General features: G+C 39.1%; 2 protein-coding genes across 3 annotated transcripts; both read right to left on the bottom strand.

Moving 5' to 3' along the window:
- Positions 1–1,008: 1,008 nt before the first annotated feature.
- Positions 1,009–4,024, bottom strand: arl2bp (ADP-ribosylation factor-like 2 binding protein). Its single transcript, XM_030731540.1, has 7 exons — positions 3,931–4,024; positions 3,532–3,592; positions 3,227–3,288; positions 2,903–3,009; positions 2,682–2,767; positions 1,667–1,763; positions 1,009–1,563 (listed from the first exon to the last, which is right to left on the bottom strand). Exons 1-7 carry the CDS (start codon positions 3,947–3,949, stop codon positions 1,465–1,467), a joined length of 531 nt encoding a protein of 176 aa, XP_030587400.1. The 5' UTR covers positions 3,950–4,024; the 3' UTR covers positions 1,009–1,464.
- Positions 4,025–5,001: 977 nt separating this feature from the next.
- Positions 5,002–19,673, bottom strand: rspry1 (ring finger and SPRY domain containing 1). Of its 2 annotated transcripts, XR_004020105.1 has the most exons (16): positions 19,296–19,673; positions 18,250–18,863; positions 16,635–16,687; positions 13,514–13,626; positions 12,406–12,532; positions 12,179–12,237; positions 11,271–11,337; positions 10,377–10,508; positions 10,157–10,272; positions 9,917–10,060; positions 9,681–9,792; positions 9,240–9,342; positions 8,938–9,090; positions 7,351–7,455; positions 6,914–7,249; positions 5,002–6,829 (listed from the first exon to the last, which is right to left on the bottom strand). XR_004020105.1 is itself a non-coding variant. In XM_030731925.1 (15 exons), exons 2-15 carry the CDS (start codon positions 18,645–18,647, stop codon positions 7,153–7,155), a joined length of 1,779 nt encoding a protein of 592 aa, XP_030587785.1. In that variant the 5' UTR covers positions 18,648–18,863; positions 19,296–19,673; the 3' UTR covers positions 5,002–7,152. The 2 variants fall into 2 exon arrangements, 1 of the variants encoding a protein (XP_030587785.1); XM_030731925.1 differs by having other exon boundaries at positions 5,002–7,249.
- Positions 19,674–20,402: the final 729 nt, after the last annotated feature.

Raw genomic sequence — 20,402 nt, 5'->3', positions numbered from 1 at the left:
GTTAAAACATTCAATCATGTGCAACGTTTCCTCTGCTCACAAGGACATCTGTTAAATGCCTTTCACAATAAGAGTGACAGCAGAAAAATTACTCTAGTTCCTATTCTCCAAAAAAGGCAGTTCCTGTAAAGGCTAAATGTTAACAGAACAACTGCACATAAATAAAAGAATGATTGTAAGGTCAGGGTTAGGCCTCCCTCACATATAATTACAGTTTAAGAAAGAAATGTGTTTTTTCTTTTTAAGTAGTCATATGCAGTCAAGTGGTTGTGAACAGAAAGTCAGGAAAACCTTCCAACTTTATGACAGAGGCTCTTCTATTGTTCCCACCAGTGTTAATTTTGACAGCAAATTTTGATTTAGTCTTAATCGTAGTCTTTTGACGAAAATGGAATTTAGTTGTAGTCATAATTTAGTCATCTGAATAGTTTTAGTTTCAGTCGACAAAATTATCGTAAGAATATAGTCGACTAAATCTACAGTCGATTAAGTCGACTAAAATATAAAGGGTGTAAAATGTAAATGCTTTTCTTCAGTTCCCTTGAATTAGTCACACATTTACACAAAATTAAACATTTATTTAAAGTTATGGAATATTATTAATAATATTAACATTAGCGTCTCACCTGCTTCCCACACACCTGATCATTAACACCACCTTACTGAGATAATACAGTGTTTTACAGCAGGACGCTCTGAAAGGTACAGGGCAGTGTTCAGGACTAAGATTAGGAAAGGCTAATCCACCGCGGTGTGGAGATTTTCTCTAAACACAAACGCTAAACTGGGAAAAACACTTTACCCTGCATGACATTAAAATGTTTACCTTTGCATGGAGATCTGGGTGACTGGTTTGCAGATGTCGTTTAAGATTTGTCGTGTTTTTACCCGAGAGAGTCGCCCACATGGTTTACACATCGTTTTGTTTGTCACAACGTCAAAGGACAAATGTGTCCATACATCGGCTCTTCTCTTTCTCCCTGCTGACATTGTTTACATAACTTAGTTTTATCGGAAGGAACGACCAATCACAGGCTAGTTTGGTCTTCCCAGGTTTAGAGCAAATTTGTGCAACTGTGTGTTTGATTGGATGTTTTCCTAACTTGTCCCGCCCTGTCACAAAATCTAATAAGTTCTGATTGAATGTCGTCCCCACCAAGCATTTTTGTCTCGTTTTCATTCATTGACAAAAGTGTCAATTAATTTCGTCATCATTTTTATCATTTTAGGTAGACGGAAATATTTTGTCAACTAAATTAACACTGGTTTCCACCACATCAAACACAAAGAAGTGCATATATAAATTTGCTATTAGGAGCCTTTTGTGTACAGACAATAGATTTATGTGAGGTGCCTCTGAATTTAATACTTTTGTCAAAGCCCATGAACACAATTTTACAATTGTGCTTCAGCATTTGGAGGAGGAGGCAATTCAAGTTTTTGTTTTGTTTTGTTTGATCTGGGTTACTGAGATTCAGCAGAGTCGGCATGTTTGAAGCTTCCAAGATTCAGAGGCGTGACCACCAGTACCTGACTCGGGTCCAGACCCCGGCCTTCCTTTGTCTAGAAACAAACAGATTCATACACCCATCATTAGACAAAATTAAAGGGACAGATTTAAAGAGCAGCTGTTTTATAGATGTTCCCCAGCTCACAGAAAACTCACAGCTCTGTACTGCAGAAACGTCTCCTTGAAAGCCATGAAGTCAGTGAATGTCAGCAGCATGTCAAAGATGTCACCTGAGACTTCCTCTTTGTGCTCCCTGCAAGGGAAGGAGATCCACTGATCACACATAACATTGTGACCACTGACAGGTGAAGTGAATAACACTGATTATCCCCCCGTTAGTGGGTGGGCTATAGTAAGGAGCAAGTGAACAATTTCTCCTTAAGGCTGATGTGTTAGAAGCAAAAAAAAATGGGCAAGCATAAGGATTTGAGCAAGTTTGACAAGGGCCAAATTGTGATGCTTGACGACTGGGTCAGAGTATCTCCAAAACTGCAGCTCTTGTGGGATGTTCCTAGTCTGCAATGGTCAGTATCTACTAAAAGGTGTAAGGCTCATAGATGCACGTAGGGAGGGAAGGCTGGGCCATGTGGTCCAATCCAACAGATGAGCTACTGTAGCTCAAGTTACCAAAAAAAAAAAGTTCATGCTGGTTCTCATAAAGTGTCAGAAAACACAGCACATCGCAGTTTGCTGTTTTGGCAGCAAAAGGGGGACCAACACTATATTAGGGAGGTGGTCATAATTTATGCCTGATCAGTGTCTACTCATCACATTGTCAGAGCACTAGTGTGCCACCTTGTGGTCTACTGCAAAATATTTCTTATGAGCAACAGGTGCAAAATCTACTGTAACTGACTCAAAAGCCATCTGGTTGCTTTCAATCAAGGTTCCATTTTCTGTCATGAGTTGAGTTAAAGCAGTGGTTCTCAAATCCAGGCCTAATGGCCCAGTGTCCTGCAGGTTTTAGATGTGTCCCTGATTCAACACACCTGAATTAAATGGCTGAATTACCTCCTCAGTATGCAGTCAGGTTCTCCAGAGTCCTGCTAATGACTTCTATATTTGACTCAGGTGTGTTGAAGCAGAGACACATCTAAAACCTGCAGGACACTGGGCCACGAGGCCTGGATTTGAGAACCACTGAGTTAAAGTGTCTGATGTCACATCTTACATGAGTAACTCTTTGAATGAGCTCATGTTGAAGCCAGGAATCCTCTCCACCAGCTGCTGTTCCAGGTGTTTCTCCAGCAAGTCAACCTACACAACAGCAAAGATTTTGATTTAAGGCTATGTGTTGGAAATGTTTGGAAACATTAAAAAAAATAAAATAAAAAAAAATCACTGTATGGATGTGAGAGTTAAATCTGTCCACAGTGGGATGCCCAAACTTACATATTCATTAAAGATGGGTGTGTAGCTGAGCTTGTTCTCATCTGAGTCCTCAAACTCAAGGTAATATTTTTCCATGAAAATCTGCTGAAGCTGCTGGAAATCATCCTCTAAAGGAAAAGTAATGGACATGCAGAAAAGAGCATCTCTTCACCATTAACAGGCAGCATGTGGAAAATTTCTACGCATTTCACTCTTACACATACAAAGAATTGTGTGTCAATACTTTTTATTTCATTTCTCTTTAACAAACAGTGTGATTGAGAATGCATCGCTTATATTTTCTGAAACTATGTACTCTAGGCACAATTTCATCACTAAACCTACCCATGACGATCTCCTCTATGCAGCCAATAACTGCATCAAAGGCCATGTCTGCAGCTGAAGAACTGGAGGAAGAAAAAAGGAGAAATCAGCGTAACCTGGGACCTAAAACACAGCTCCTGCTCTGTCAGTGTTGCTGTGTGGCCCAGTTTACATGACACAGAGTTGAGAAAATCCACGATAACTTTAAACTTTTGCATGCAATTCTTGGTTTTTAAGTCATTTTAAGCTAAATGACGTACATGACTGACTTAAAACACGACCTCAGGTGGTTGCAAACGGTTAGAAGACAGTTTACAATCACCCACCTGTAAATAGCAAAGTCCTCTTCATCCATATCGACGATGTTCCCCGCAGAACTCCGGATATCTGAAAATAAAGGAAGTAAACACGTGAAAACTCCCGTGCAGCTAACATTTACTGTTAGACAAAACAGCCAGGTACCACGTGCTAACTTTGACAAAAAACAAGACATTAACACTGAAACACGTTTTAAGTTTTGGTCACTCGTGAACAATCACGTTTTAGTTTTGTTTTCTTTTAGCTCAACCAGCTAAGCAAAGATCTGCTAACGTTAGCCGAACACATGCAGTGTTAAATGAACGCGAGCTGTCAAGTCTGTCATTTTTTTCTCCCAAAATTAAAGAGTTAATTTTCACACGTCTCAGGCTCCATTTAATGCCATTTAATGCAATTAAGATTCTTACTCCGATCCCCTCCGTCCATAACGGTTAAAGCACACGATAAACGGTGGGTCGTAAATGGCTCACGTAATGCTGTTGCCAGGGAAACCGCTGAACTTTGTACGTCTTTGTGTCTCATCCGGTAAAACAAAATCTGCGTATATTGGTTCCTACTTGCATGAATTACGTATTTTTAAGATATTAGGGCCATTCTGGATAATGGACAACATACAAATAATATACAAACATGAATGTTGCAAATAACAGTTGTTTATTAAATGATTTTGAACCTATTTTCACTGAAATCACTCTTGTGTTTCAATAGCACATAGGGTGGTGGGGGCGTTTTCAGATTAAAGTTGCAAAAAGGAGAGGTAAATCAGACACTGAGATTCAACTGAAGCACTAAAGATTTTAGATTATATTCTGGTTTGTTTGTAGAGGTTTTTGGAACATCACTTCATGCCACAAAAAAAAAGTGAATGTCACGTGCACGATACCATTTATTTTAAAGCTTTGGTTAAAGTTTCTTATATTTTTATAGAAATGTAAATTTAATAGGTTGTATTAGACAATACTTGAAATCGTATTCAGCTGCAATATTAAAGTGATAATGTAATTATCCAATAACAATGTATATGATTCTGAAAAGGAACAGTCTATAAAACAAATGTTTACATTAGGTACTTTGTGTATTTTGATGCCAAATCTTTTGTACTGTTAGGTGTTAGGCACCAAAAAAAAAAAGGAAGTTATTGAATACAAAATCTTTGAACTCGTGCCATGCCACTTTTCACCCTGTACATCAGTGATGAGGGCGTGGGGCTTCACATGAGCCTGAAATAGTACCCAGTGTTTTCTACACTGTATATCTTTCTGATAAATTACCACCACACCCATATAAAAAAAAAAATCTTAGAAACACCCCTGCCTAATATGCCTCTTGGGTTGAGATCAGCTGGTATTTGAAGAGTTACTGTGTTTAGAAACCTACACCTTTTACAAACCGATGGTTAAAATTGCCAGTGTGAGAGTAATAATAGTTATTACAGGCATGAATTGGCACCAGACAGTCACACAAAAGAATCACATGAACATACATTTATTACAAATGTCACAATCCAGGAAACAATTCTTCAGTAAATCACATCTTTGGGAACTCTGGGGAGATTTTCTTTTACAGTTGTTTTAAATACAACTCATTCTTTACATTCCTGAATTTGATCTCCAACCACAGAGACCATTCATCTCTCACCTCCGTGTATAAGGTGCACCAGGAATTACAACATAGCCAACAACGATCAGACCAGTCTTTTGTTCTGTCATCTTCAGAAACCATTCTAGTATAGTCTGAATGAGTTTACTGATTCTGTTCATGCAATATGATGAAGTATTAACTACTCCAAAAAACCATGACAGAGATAAATGTAAAATTACTGTCATTTGAAATGCCATTGGATGTTTTAAATTGTACAATACAATTTTTATTGAATTATAATTTAGCATACAACTCATTTCATCACCTGTTTCCAAAATACAAATATAAGTCAGTCAACCCAGAGATGCTTCAAGTAAAGAATGGACAGAAAGACAAAAAACACAAGGCAGAAGACAAGAAGAAGGAAGGAGAAAAAAATGGTTAAATGGGAACAGGTGTTGTTATACAGAGTACAAAGAAACCATATTTCACTCAGTCTGACCCAACACACTTCTGACAAGCTCTTTTTTTTAAACAAGATCAATTATGTAGACAAAGAACTCACCCAGCATGTGAAACAAAGGCCATACTCTGTTTTCAGTAATGTGTTTCTTACTGCCAAAATCTCATTCTCTTATGGAGGCCTGTGTAAACTGATAAGAGGAAAAACAATCCTCTAAAACATTTCACATTTAGCTCGATAAGTCACTACTCAGCTCATAAGCTGGCTTACTTCTTAGCCAACATCAGCCTTCAGCCTCACTTTAGAGGGACAAACTCAAAATCCGTTTGTAGACTGAAAATTGTCACGTTTGTTACCACAAACAAAAATTAAGACATAATTACTTAAAACAGCCCCTCAAACAGGTTTGACTCATGTTGGACAGACACTGAAAATTGTTCAACTGTTGACACCAAATCAAGAAAAAACGATCAACTCAAAATACGCATTTATAACTGGGAGGAAAAATCATCCTGAATGAGATCACTTATATGTGGCTTCAATGTAAATTTTGTGGTTGCTTCATAACTGACAGACTGAGGGACAGATCAACATCTGAGCAAAGACAGTAAAGCACAAAAAGAAGCAGTGTCGGCTGAAAGCTAAAAATCAGTTCTTATGCAGACTGAAGCATGTTTTGCTTTCAAATTACTGGCTGCATAACATAATTCATGTCATTAACTTCCTTTCGTGTATACCAGCCGACTGATTTTGAACAGCTCTGTAAACTTTATCTGAAATTAAGCTCAAGGAATTAAAGTAATCTGAGACAGAGTAAAATCTGATATTTCAACCAACCATGGAATTTCCTGATGAAAAACCCTACACCTGGGTGATCAATCAGTACAGACAGTGAAGCTGCCCAAAGTTTAGGTGTTGAAGAGAAAGAAAATGCTACCATGAGAACACAATTATTCACGCATCTACATCCAAAAAAAGAAAGTGAGACACATTTCAAGTTTATTTGTACCTTCGGTTTAATACTGTACTACAGGCTGTGTTCTCCTCTGTGACCAAGCCCTGTCACATCTGCAAACATGTGCATGACGGCGATGGGGTTAAATAGAAGTAGCCTCGGGACTGAAAGCACAAGTGGGATCCTTCTGATGGAAAGGTTTTTTTTTTTTAAATAACTTTACACAGGGGGCCTGCAGATGACAACTTGGTTCTGTCTGTCACCAGTTTACACCGTCTCTGCTCCTCGCTTCTGCCTTTTTTTAAATCTGAAAAAAGTAGAAAGTTCATGATTCTTGGCCCAGCTTCTGCAGTGAGTTGTCAGAAGGATATAAAAGAGAAGATGTAGATACATGAGGAAAAGCTCCTGGGGGTTCCAGCTGTTGTTTTATTGCCCCTCCTCTCATCTCTTCTCTTTCTTCTATCCACCCCTCCATTGGCATCTCCTCGGACCAGAATTCAATGTTCTGGCATCATCACAATGTTGTGGCAACATCCTCGCAACCCTGTGGGGTGAGAGGGGATTAGAGGAGGAGGACGAAGCTGTAGGGCTTGTGTGTCTCCCTTGACTGGAGCAAGGCCAGGAAGTGTGTCAGGATACATGTGCAATGAGTCTGACGCGGGTCTGGATGTCTTGACGGCAGAGGGGGCACGTCTCTAACTGTAAGGCACACTCCATACACATACCACTGTGAAAAAGCAAAGAGGAAAATGTTTGCATCAATTCAGACTTTTATTGTTTAGAGTTAGTACAAAAATTCTTGTTTTACAGAATTTTTACAACACATACCCATGTCCACAGGGCCGCAGCTCTGTGTCAGCCATGACGTCACAACACAGAGTGCAGCAGTTGTCTCGGATGCTAACCTGCTTCAGTAAGGCCAGACGCCGGTGTCTAGGATGGAGACACACACACACACAAATATTGTTTCTATACACATACATGTGCACTGTATGGTTTTATTCTGTCTGAAAGAGAATACCGCACATATATACACAGTTTTCACTCTCAAAAGACCCCATCCCAGAGAAGCATTCAATGGAAATGGCACATAATACAAAAAGTCATCAGTCTGAGTTAATTAAAGGGGACATTATGTTTATTTCTATCCATGTATTTCTAATACAGGAGCTGTGGATGATTCACAGTTCAAAATAAACCCCAATTATCTAATACTGGGTCACGGTGCAGCTCCTCAGTTCATCCACCATCTGAAACAAGCCGTTTTAACTCTTATGGGCTTCCACCCGTAAAAAGAAAGTTTGAACACTGAATAAAATATTTTTTGTAGGGCAAATGGAAAAAAAATACAGCTGTGCAGTACGCAACTCAAATGGCTGTATTTATATTTAGGTTTGCAGAGGTAGAATTCATTAAGGATTACATTTTATTTAGTTGCATATGCAATTTTCTTTTGCCCGGTGACTAATTTTAAATAAAAGAGCTTAACATTCAGCTGTTAAAGCTTATTTGACAGATTTTCTGTGGGGTAGCTAGTTAATGCGTCATGCTGCAGATGGTGGTGTGGACAGACGCCTGTTTTTTTTTTAGATACACCAGTTTTTATTGCATCAGTCTTCCCTTTATTTGGTCTAATTTTCTACTCAAAATAAAACGGCCAAAAAAAGAAAAAGTAGAGGAAATGAAAAGCTGTCAATCTTCTTCATTTCTCAGTCGGTGGCAGAACACAACAATGCAAACACCTCCGCGATAAGTCTTTTGTCAGACGCGCTGATCCAATTATGGTAATGTTCAAGGTCCTGTTGTTGCAACAGATTGCTAGAAAGTTGAGTCAACAACTTTCTGACACAGAGCCATCAAAATGAACATTTAAGCTTTATATTACACAACTGTAGAGCTTCTACATTCTGTCTTATTAAACAGGAAAACTGACATCAATGGCTTTTCTTTTTTAAAGCTTGTGTTCCACTTTCAGAGTATTGTGGGCCTCCATGTTTGGAATACAGCCACGACTAAGTGTCTGCCAAGAGAAAGCTCTGACGTGAAGGTGAAAAATTAACTATAATTATAGTTTACCATCCTTCACGAACAGGTACTACTAGTGTTAGTATCACTGCATCCAAATGACCTTAATGTCATTGTTTAGTAGTTAAATTAACAAATAAAAGTTTCAGAAATAAAGGTTTGCTGGTTTAGAATAGCCAACAAACTAATAAGAGATTTTAAAAAGTAGAAACTCCAAATGATGACTCGTGTTTTCATCATGATATATCTACATGCCGGATGCTGTGTACAAATTATTCAGAGGACAGTTTGTTAACAACAGATTACATACTGCTTTCCCAACCTCTTACAGTGTTATTCATTTTAAACAAAACAAAAAAAAAAGTTAAAAGAACCACCTTCATTTCTTACCTCGGTAGAATGATCTTTTCACTGGGCAGCAGTGAAGCAAAGTCATTGAAGGTGCTGAACTTGACAGAAGGTGGGTGACGGAAAGGCTTGGCCCCAAAATTAAACTCACACTGCTGGTACGACATGAAGCTGGCTGCCGCGAAGAAGCCGGACCTGGCACAGAGATGAAGAAAACAAAGGGGATAATTTTGAGAAAAGATGGAGAGACAGAACAAAAACAAGAGAAAAGAATGAAGGAAGGAGAGAAAAAGAATCAAAAAGTGAAACCAGAGGGCCCCCCCCAATCCAGTGAGTGAACTTACGTGGCAGATGAGAACACCTGTTTCTCTGGCGGTAGCTGATGTCCATTCAGATAAAAGATCATCTGCTTCTTGCTGAGATCCAACAGGAAGCCGATGGCATCTCCTAAATGGAACACACACACACACACACACACACACGCAGCAGAATGAAGTTTTGGCATGCTATTACTGTTATCTGTGTGGGATTTCAGCCAGAGCCTGAATGTTGGCACTGACAGCGTGGGTGCTAAAAATCACAAAAACACTCCACAAAAACAGTCACACCAAAATAACATAGCTATTTCCAAACAAATGAGTCTGACATTTAGAGCATGTTATTATCTCCATGTAACTTATTAAAGTGGGAACATTTCAAAATGTCTTTGAAGCCAGTAACTTAAAAAATATCTATAAGAGGAATCCCCAGCTATAACTATAGATCTTTATGTCAGCAGTGCATACCCTCCTTCCAGCAGGGGTGAGAGTGAGGTTTACTGCGAGCGTTGTACCAGATGAGCTGCCTGCAGCCATCATACGCACACGAGTATTCATCATCTCCTATTCCATAACCCTCCTGTAACACACACACACACACACACACACACACAGAAAAAGCTTCATTAATTGACTGCAGTCCAACCAAAAGAGAAAATGCAATCACACTTTACTGAGGGCAAACGGTAAAAATGTTCAAGTACATGATTTAGGAACTTGCTGTCCTTGGTGGCCCATCCGATTTGCATCACCCCCGATGTAATGACCGTCACCTCGTAGTACCAAACGCCTGAATCCACACAGAATGTACAGCGCACACTCTCAAAGGACGAGGCATCACATCGTGCCTGAAGAAAAGAACAAAAAGAGGTAAAGATTCTGATTTTTATGCACTAATAAAAATTTTTTTTAAAAACACTACATTTATTCACACAAAGCCTGACCTCTAGTCCAGTGGGTGAGATCTTGAGGTACTCGCTAACATCATTGCTGTTGAGCATGGCGTTGATATTTGTGAGGTTGACTTTTTCATAAGTGAACTGACGACCTTCCTTTAGGACTGGACAAAGAGCAGTGGGAGAAACACATTTAGGAAACTGTTCGTGTCTCTTCAAAAAGTGATGCCACACCAGCACAGACTGTTTGAAACATGGGTCTACTCACACAAGTTGTCAAGGCTCCACTGTGCGCAAAATCCAACCTGCCTCTTTAGGTAGTCGGGATGTTCTGCCCAAGACTCCAGAACAGCAAGACGATTGCTGATAGAAGACTCAGACACAGTCAGCTTGTTCTCACCTAAGGGAAAGAAAACGCAAGTATAAGTTAGAAAGACTTAATCTGTAAGTCTAACACCACGCGTTGTAACACTACTGTGTGTAAAAACATCCGTACACAGGAGGCACAGCATCAGAAGCATCTTAGCTGAGCAACAGCAGCTTCAGTGCTCCATTTCTGCACAGTAGGCGTTTAGGCTGAGTATTGAGTTACAGGTCGCCCACATTTTGGTAACACTCACACTGTAACTGACATAAAATGGGAGAAAACCTGTTCAAGCACAAACAGCATAAATAAAACGTGAGTCAATTTCTGGAGTGCTTGAAAGATTAAATTAAGTGATAGAAAACAAGTGAAACCCTTCCTGTAAAACCCACCCTACATTTCAGTGAGCCGTCAAAGTGACTTCAATTAAATATGTCTTTAAAGATGCATGTAGGGTGTGTAGCTCAAAGCAATCCTAACCTTTTAAAGAAAATGGAGGAAAACTTGTGTGAAAAGTTGTAACTCAGCCAACTGAGACAATTTGGACTTAGTCATAAAATAACAAACAGTTGTTTAGGGAATAAAACTACTGAGAAAAAAAAGCACTTCCACGAATCTACCTCCAAGCGCAGTATTTCATTTGCACAGAAACCACTAATCAACACCAGGGGAGTAGAAGAAAGCGAAAGCTGTAAAGAAGGTCTCTGCTTATTTACCTGATAATGCAAGTCTTATTTCACGAGTCTAATAATGAATCTGCATTTTTAACTGGCTTCAAGATATAATGAGTGAACCTACTAGTCTGGGAGAACTTCTCCAGAGCGATGAGAGCAAACAGCATGACAGTTGGGTGGGCCTCAGAGCTCTGGGTGACAGAAACAGACAAACATTAAATTAGTTTTTTTAATTCACTAACTAGACAAATTATTTATTTTCATGTTAACATACAAAAGTAATTATAATAAGATATCTCTTTGTCCCCAAATTCTACTTAATGCTCCCTTTGAGTATTTAATAAAAAACACTGCAGTGAGGGTGCTCACATTTGCTGTCTATAGTTTCACTGTAGCTATTTTCAAAGTGACACAAATGACAAAAAGTACAAAAGTTCCAAAGAAATGCAGTGCCACAACTAGTTACATATTGTAACCCCACTAAAGTTAGACACTTAAAAATCATTATGTTCATTTTCTTTGTCAAAAAATGTTGCAGATGTGTTATGTTGCTTTTCTTAGATCAGCCTGAAACACTGCAACTGCGGAGCTGACTTCCTTGTAGCTCTGACAAAGCTCAGCAAAGCAGTCTGGCTCAAAAAACAGTGAGGCTCTTATCTAATAAACAGCAAGAGCGATCCCAGTAGTAGTCACAGAGTGTTTTCCACATCTTTATAGTCGTGCACTGTCTCTGCTGCACATGATCAGGGATTTTCAAAGGCACCGGGAAAATTTATAACCTGGCTGCTTGGCATTATTAGACACCGTAACCAACCAAGCATGCATTAATTTTAAGTAAACGGAAGCTTTCTCACTGTACTTGTACAAACAACCAGTCTTATCTAGTACCATCAGCAGGATAATGTAAGCTCTCGTATCACCAGTTAAGCAACCACAATGCATCAGCAAATTTGAAGTCTTAACAGTGTGCAACAGTGTGATTCATGCAGCATACCACACGCACTTAATAACCAGGTGTCAAAGTTTGCTTACCAAGCTTTCTAGAAGATACTCAAGGGTTCCAGGGCTCAACAACCCAATACTGGCCGGTCCTACAAAATGAAAAGAAAGAGAATTTGCAAGTTGACTAACACAGAGCCTTGTCTGCTTGCAACAAGCTTTAAAATCTAGACATTTATAGCAAACAGGCAGTGGAAACACCAGAGAGCAAAACTAGTGACTCAAAGATTAACCATAAAAACTGTAACTGTGGACTGTACCAGCCAGTTTCTCTGCCAGGCATCCCAGGACTGCAGTGGTGTTTCTGTGTTTAGCGGGATTTAGAGCATCTTGTCGTGCAACAGCTGAACTCAGATTCAACATGTCAGAGAGTTTCTGGAGAGCATCCTGGAGAGAGAAAATGGACAAGTCGCTTCAGTGAGGATCGTGCATCATTTCTATGGAACAATCTAAAATTCAAGCACCACAGAGAGCTGGAATATTTCACTTTCAAACATTTAAAAATACTAGCATTATCCTGATAAGAGATGCTACAAGGACATGAAGCAGGGAATGAGTAGTAGTAGTGGTGGTAGTGTCATTAAGATCATAGCAATTGTGGAGTATTGTGTCTGGGGTTTTATATTTCATCACCCTCTTAAAATAATGGCCGAACTCATTTTTAGTGAAAGTTTTATTTTTGCCTAAATCATCATAATGTAATGCTTCGTTCAGTTTTTTGTCTTTTCTGAAAAACCTGAAAAAATAACTTAGGCCATTATTTTAAGAGGGTGAAAATTAATTAAAAAAAAAAGAAAAAAAAAAGTGTAAAATCTAGGTTTTGTTGGATTTGTTCTGAATACTGTGACAAGCTCATTCTGTTCAAAGTGTCACAGTCTGACCTCTGTCCTTGCATTACTCTGGTCATGGAAGCAGGAGGTCCAAACCAGATTTTATTTGTTCAAAGTAGTAAAAAAAAAAGTGATGGCTGAAAAGAGGGGGTGGAAACTAGAGGAGGGAAAAAAAAAGAAAAAAAAAAGAAAAGTTGTAGTCAGCGGCATAGCTATATACTTTCTGAGGTGTCTGCGGACACATTTTTGCGCCACTGGCTGTAGTGAAGAAAATATTTTTTTGGACTTGAATGAACTGTTCTCTTTCTACAAGAGTAATATCTTTTGGAGGATAATAAGACAAATTGCTGTTTTATTTTTAGTCTTAATGTATTTATTTCTAATTGTTTGCATTGGTTTGCTTTGTGTGGCTTGAGTGAAGAACAAGTCAAGGATTGGTTTTCTGATCAGAGCTGCAGTCACAAACGGAAAGGCCATGGAGAGGTCAGTTTTGAGATTACATTTATTATCTATTCTAGGTTAAAGGTCAGATTAATACCTTGGTGGGTAGGGGACACTCGTCCAGTAAAAGTGTGATCACTGCAGGGCCTAAAGGATCATCCAGGGGAATCACTCGTATCAGAGACTGGACGACTTCCAGCCAGCCATCATCTAAAAAAAAAAAGAGAAGAAACTTTGAATCAGGATGATGCATAATTCCTGACATTTTATACTGCTAGTTTAGTCATCTGCCTCCTTCAGAATTGAACACATACATAATTACTATCTTTCTGATGTATTCAGCCAGAGCTGAGAGTTGTACATAGAGACTGAAGGAAAAGTGGCATTATAAATAATGTCTCCTGAACTGCAAAACATAAATTCCTTTATATTCTACATTATTTCCTTTCACAGTTGCTGCAGACTTTTACACAATCATACTTTATGCAAACTTATATAAAAATAAATAAATTTAAAAAATTCTCCTTCAGTTTGACAAAATCTAGAATTGCTTGTTGTCACAAGGAAAAAAAAGATTTATAAAATGACGGCTCTATGCTCACTAACATAACCCTAGATTCTGTTTACAAGATGCAAATTAGTAAAGCATGCATTTCCAGTCCATTAGGTGACTTGGTAAGAAATCCTCTCTAGGCTATCACTCATGAAAGCCAACAAGCTTATGAATAATGTAACATTGTAGGACATGTCAAACAGAAAGTGACTGGTTAGCTGATTGATTTGCTTCTTAGCTATATTCAGGGTTCAGAACTGCAAGCTAATACCCGGCTTGGCTGCTGTTGAGGCACACAACACCGTGCCTTGTGAGCATCAAACACCATATGTGCATAATGTAATGGAAAATTTGTTTTTCAACTCAAATAACCTCTGTGTACTTCTTTGGTATGTAATTGTAATTTTCTAGTACAAAGACCAAAGTGTGCGAAGTAGAAAACAAATTTCTTTCTAGGTTGTGCCCAAGGCCATGACACACTTATCAGGCTGAAGTTACATGGTGGTGGGAAACTAAACTCCCCACAGCTAACAGAACAAGACTGTACCAACACAATGACACAATAAAGGAACTGTGGTTATTTTGCTCTTTGGTCAATGCTGGTGCGAAGACTGTTCATGCTGTATTAATCCTTTTGCAAAGGTTATATTCTTACTTTCAATAAATCATCATAAAATCAGTTTGGTTTCAGGGCTCAACTTATTTTTCCATAACACATAACGCCAGGCTAAAGCTAGAATTCAAAGGGTACCACATACACATCCACACAAGCGCAATGTGAGAGCATCAACAACAAACCCAAAATTTACAGAAACATTAGCTGAACTTCTGAAGCTGTACAACTGAATAAGAATCAGAAACATCAGTTACATCAAACTAAACACAGAAACTAACTTGCAAAAATATCAAGAATATTTAATTGAAAGAAAATTCATTAGATTGGGGCAATAATAGCAACTCCAACATGATGTATGTGGTATAAATCATGACTATGCCCCTTCCCCCCAGACTGGGCAAGCTGCTGGAGAGATGCTGAGGGAGCAACATTAACTCAGGACTGTAAATGTAGGAATGTAAGTGTTGCAGCTCCTCTCCTCTATTCACATTCCTCTCAAATCTAACCATTTACCTTAAATAGGTTTTGTATAATTTTGGTTAGAAAGTGTGCTTCTTCTTAACAAGAGACAGTACCATCCAAACCAGTTATGTTTACCAAAGAACCGTTTTTAAACAATATAAATTTCAGAAATGAAGCATGCATGTACATATCCTGTGTAAATAGGCTGGTTCTTGTATAGTGGTTTTCTACTCTACTTGAGCACTCAAAGCGCTTTTTTTTTTTTTTTTTTTACAACATGCCTCATTCACCCATTCATACAAGTACTTTTTCTACACGTAAGTGCTTTCTAACATTCACACTCCAATGAACACATCAGAGAGTAACTTGGGGTTCAGTATCTTGCCCAAGGATACTTTGGTATGCAGACTGGAGCAGCCAGACCTTGAACCCCAAACCTTCCAATTAGTAGATGGCCCACTCTACCTCCTGAGCTATAGTCACCCCAAGGAGGAATGTATGTTAATACAAGGTAAAAAAAAAAACAAAAAAAAAAAAAACACTAGGATCAGAATGTGACTGGATGAACCAGGCCACATTTGGAGGTAGTCAAGCTCATAATGTGATTGGATCTCGTGCTGGTGCTACTGCAAACTGTCACCTAACAATGCATCTGCTCCACAAAAGCACCAGCTAGCAGCATTAAATTTAGCAGTATTACAATACAGATATGCTTTCCTTAAACTGAAAATAATAAAATTTGGAAATGCTCTGTGGTTTAAGTGAGGATGCTGCCTAGATAGAGATTACAGCCATAACGTAAACCTAACCTATTAGCTACACTCAATGGCACAATCTGAAGTTAGCAGTTTGTCTGATCCAATGGGACCCAACATTTGTTTCTCACATGCACCTCTGTTAGGCAAGTCCTAGAAAAGTTAAGGGCTGCATTGCATATGGGAAAAAAAAAGCTATATATAACCATTTTCACACAGTCTTTTCTGGGATTTACCAACCAAGGAAACCAAATGCTGCAGTTCAATCAAGCACTATATGGTAACCAGTCCTATGATGTCCAGTAGTGCACATATTTAAATACCACAGATAATGCTGAGTTAAGTTCAGAGCAAGCAAGTTGTCAAACAGGTCAAATATATCAAAAGAGAAAAACACCTACTGATTTCAACACTACTGTAATGGCACTTCCTTAACACTTCTCATAAACAACTCAGACATTCAGCTCGAGGGGGTTTGGAAAGCATATTCACAGAAGACTGTTTTAATTCCTGGAACTCCTCACTAGTCACTAATAAAGACAAATCCTCTAGATAATCATCAGATAGGTTCATTTCAGCCTTTAGAGTAGACTAGACAAACCAAGAAATGTTTTGGTCACGCTTTCACACAGAGCAAACGTTCTTTTCTTCACACATTTTATAACCTTTGAACCAATAATAAAAACTCTTGTGACACTGCACCACAGTGCTTAGTGTATTCTGTGCCAGCTTTTTTTAAAGAGCACTGACTTTCCAAAAGCTGTGTTTAATTGCTACATAGCTCCATGATTCTTGCTCAGTATGTAAATGCGTTTCAGAACAGTTTCCTTACCCGTCTCTGCCATCTCATGCAAAGTGATCATGGAGTAAGGGGGCTCCTGGTCACTGAAAAACAAAGCAGAGTTGCAAAAGTCGAGTTCACAAATGTTTCTCACATCTTTTTCACTTTACCTAAATATAACAAACCTGTGTGCCTGTTCAGTACAAATGATAGTGATGATTCTCACTAAAAGCACTCAAGCAAAGTGTTTGTGACCCTGTAATCACAGCATCTGGAATAATATCAACAAATGACTCATGGCTTTTTGTGTTTCTGTAATCACAGTAATGGATATGGACAACAACGTTATCCTGTGGAGAGGCTGAGGCGAGTGTATAGTTGCGATTGATCTGCATCAATGGGTGTTGCTGCTGATAATACTATTATTACCGTTACTTGCAGTGACTGGTCCCAAAATCAAAACTGCTATCATTCTAGCCAGCCACAGACTCAGACGGCTTAATTCTCAGATTTCCTAACATTACTTAGTAATACTGAAAGCGAGACGCCTCTCATTAATTAGTCATACTGTGTGCACGCTTTTGGAAATGTACATACATGTCTTAAACACGATCATTGTCAAACTGTGATGTGTAATAGTATTTTCTTGTACTTGCACACTCTTGTACTTGCACATTCACTATTTAACACTCAGTAACCTCTCTTGTTTCTGATTATCCACAATCAGAAGGCAATCAGTTTTCTATGGGACACTCTCTTTTTACTGCATGAACTTCAGAAATATGATGCACTAAACTATGCCGCAAAATTATACTCTATTGGCAATGTTTAAAAAAACAAATTACACCAAAATTAATTTCTTTTACAAGTGCCCCAAGAAATACAATACACTACACTGCTTGTAATTTAAATGAATCTAGTTTCATTTTGTTTGCTATAAGCAAACATACCCTTGCTGCTAAAAAGGGTACTAAACTTCTTTTCTTCAGTGATAACAACAGTTTAGTGGAGGAGGTGGCAAATGAAGAAAATGCCTCGAAATCTATACAGGAGACCCAAATAGTTTTAAATCACTGCAGCAAGTTATGCATCCAGGAAAAAAGGAAACAGAAATGAAAGGAAGAGAACAGAGTCCTCGCTCACAGGTTCTACATGTTCACAGCCACAGGTTCAATGAATAAATACCTGCAGCTGCTGCTCAGAGCTCTTAATCATCTTTGTTTTAAGCAGGCTATTGTGTGAAATTATTGATTTAGTCATGAATAATCTGTAGCTGCACACTTTATTATTAGCCTTTTCTTTATGAGAAATCCCAGTTCACTTACAAAAGAATAACTCCCTAGTTAATCATTATGAAATCACAAGAATAACATTCAACGCTAATTCAGATCACAAACATTGCATAAGGTTTTGACAGAGCAAGAGTGATCTGCAGAAAAGTTACACCTCACTGATGTTGATCAGCAATAAAAATGTGACAAGAATGATATGAACTGCAAGAGGGGTGTCGTATTATTAAATGTGCTGGCACTGGCATTATTAATGGGAAAGGCTGATATTTTTACAAAACCCAAGAATGAAGAGAAAGATTAAATTTAAGAGCTTTACAAACTACCCTTTATTCTGTTTTCCTTAATCAAATTATTGCTGGCATTGTTCCACTTACTTGTCTACAAGAGTCCTGATGACAGCCAGTGTGTCCAGCACCAGGCCATCTACATTCTGCTTTTTCCGTCTTGGCTCATGGGGCCCTCGTCCTCGCCGAGGCGGCCTGACTGGGTCCCTGGGCCGACTGCTCCGAGCCTCTCCAGCATCAACTCCTACGCCTGTACTGTGATCCACCCGCCTGGCTTGTCCTCGGGTCGCCCTTGATGAAGCATGTTGGTGGTCCTCCAAGTCACTATCTTCTCGACATACACAGCTGTTACCCATGGTTCCAGTGCTGGAGACCAAACTGGCAAGACTTTCCCAGAATGGACAAAGGGAATTTGAGGAGGAGAGGAAGAGCAGAACCTGTACAAGGCTCCTGCAGGCACAGAAAGTGATCCAGGCGGCTACTATCATATCATTTGGAGAGCTTGGTTTTGGGGGGTTCTTGTCCCTGTGGGCTGGGTGGGGTCAGTGTAAATGATCATACTGTTGCCAAGCAGACTTGTGTAGGATTAGTGATATATGGCTACTTAAATGAGCCAGGAAAGGTCAGGTGATGCAAACAGAAAAGGTCTGAACATTACAGACAGCCCAAGGCTTCAGTCAACCTCTCATCCAGGGGTGGCATTGCTGTGAAGGAAACACACAGAGAACAGAAAACGGTCAGCTCTCCTGCTTACTTAATCTGTCAGAGTAGCCAGCAGCAAATATTTAGACTTGCGGAAACGGCACACCCCGTACAATTAATGCCAGTAGATTACAGAATAATTAAAATTAAACACTAGCCCTTATCGCTCAAACAGAACCACTAAACGACATCAAGCCGTTTAAATCAATAGTTGCGCTGTTTAATTAAAAAGGGACAGTGTGCCACACATAGCCACTAAACGATGACACATTTTAGTATTGTTGACAAACAACAGCTTTTCAGTTAGCTGACTAGCAAGCTAGCCACCCACAAAGCAAGCACTTGTCACGTTAAAAAGGAAAACCAAGTTTTCCAAACTTGTTCTTATAATTAAAAACTATAATGGTTCCATGTTAACCTAAAGGTATACTTACGGTGCTATCATGTACAACAAACAGCATTCAAAGCGCAGTCGAGCCAGACCAAAGTAGTTAACAAACCAGAGAGCTAACAAGGTAGCTGCGTTGTGTAGGAGCTAACCTACTAGCTGTTAGCTTCAATAGCTGGTCCCTCCTCCGGTTCTCCTGTCGGACTACACAAGTTAGGTAACGGGAGGAACAACGAGCTGAGAGTGTGGTACTCGAGTATAAGGACACATTTACATAACCCGTCTATATGCCGCCGCAACACGCCTTCGTTGAAGTATAAAACAGCACATTCATAGCGGACACATTTTAAATGACGCTACAACCGAGCGCTAGCTACTCGCTAAGTTCCGTAGCGCTGGCAGCTAAAAGGTTGGTCATCATCAGCTGTGGATGCGGAGGCGAGACTGGAGGAGGGAGGGAGGAGGGTGAACGTACAGCAAATCATTCAATCATTCCTGTGGTTCTGATTAATCTTTTTACTCTTTCAGTTTAATATTTTACTTCTTAATCTTATCATTTTGAAAAAGGAAATTCGCCGCGAAACGCCAATGTTAAAAGAATAAAGCAAATGTACACTACATTTGACTCAACCCCAAAAGCAGAAAGGTAACTAAATAATCAAACGTTTAACCCTTACATAATGTTCGTGTCAAATTTGACCCGTTTTGACATCTGAGAGTAGAAAAAATGTCCTAAATTTCATTTTTTTTTAGCCTGAAATATGATGGCTTTTCCTAAATTGGCCCAAAATACTCAAAAATGTTTTGTTTTTTTTTCCTGAAATGTTATAATGTTGCTCAGGTGCTCCTACAGATTTTTGTACACAGTCAAATGTGACCCGTATCTATTCAGATGGATTTTAGAGCCACTAGTGTGCGTCAGATCAAGGAAAATGGTGGTTTTAGGGAATCTTGAAATTGTGCATGCATAAAAATTGTGTAATCTTTATGGGACAGAGGTGACAGGCACCTGCTGGTCTTTGGAGGATCATGGAGGAATCGCTAAACAGTGTAATAGTAAAACAGTAAAGGAGTGATCATATATGGTGAACATAAGCAGGACGTGCCTTCAGAGATGGTGCCTTGAAAAAGACATAAGATCTGGAATGTGATA

Source organism: Archocentrus centrarchus, chromosome 6 (genome assembly GCF_007364275.1).
Source record: "Archocentrus centrarchus isolate MPI-CPG fArcCen1 chromosome 6, fArcCen1, whole genome shotgun sequence".
In the NCBI taxonomy this organism is placed as follows: domain Eukaryota; kingdom Metazoa; phylum Chordata; class Actinopteri; order Cichliformes; family Cichlidae; genus Archocentrus; species Archocentrus centrarchus.
Note: the sequence above shows the minus strand (reverse complement) of the source record. Positions and strands in the feature narration are given on the sequence as shown.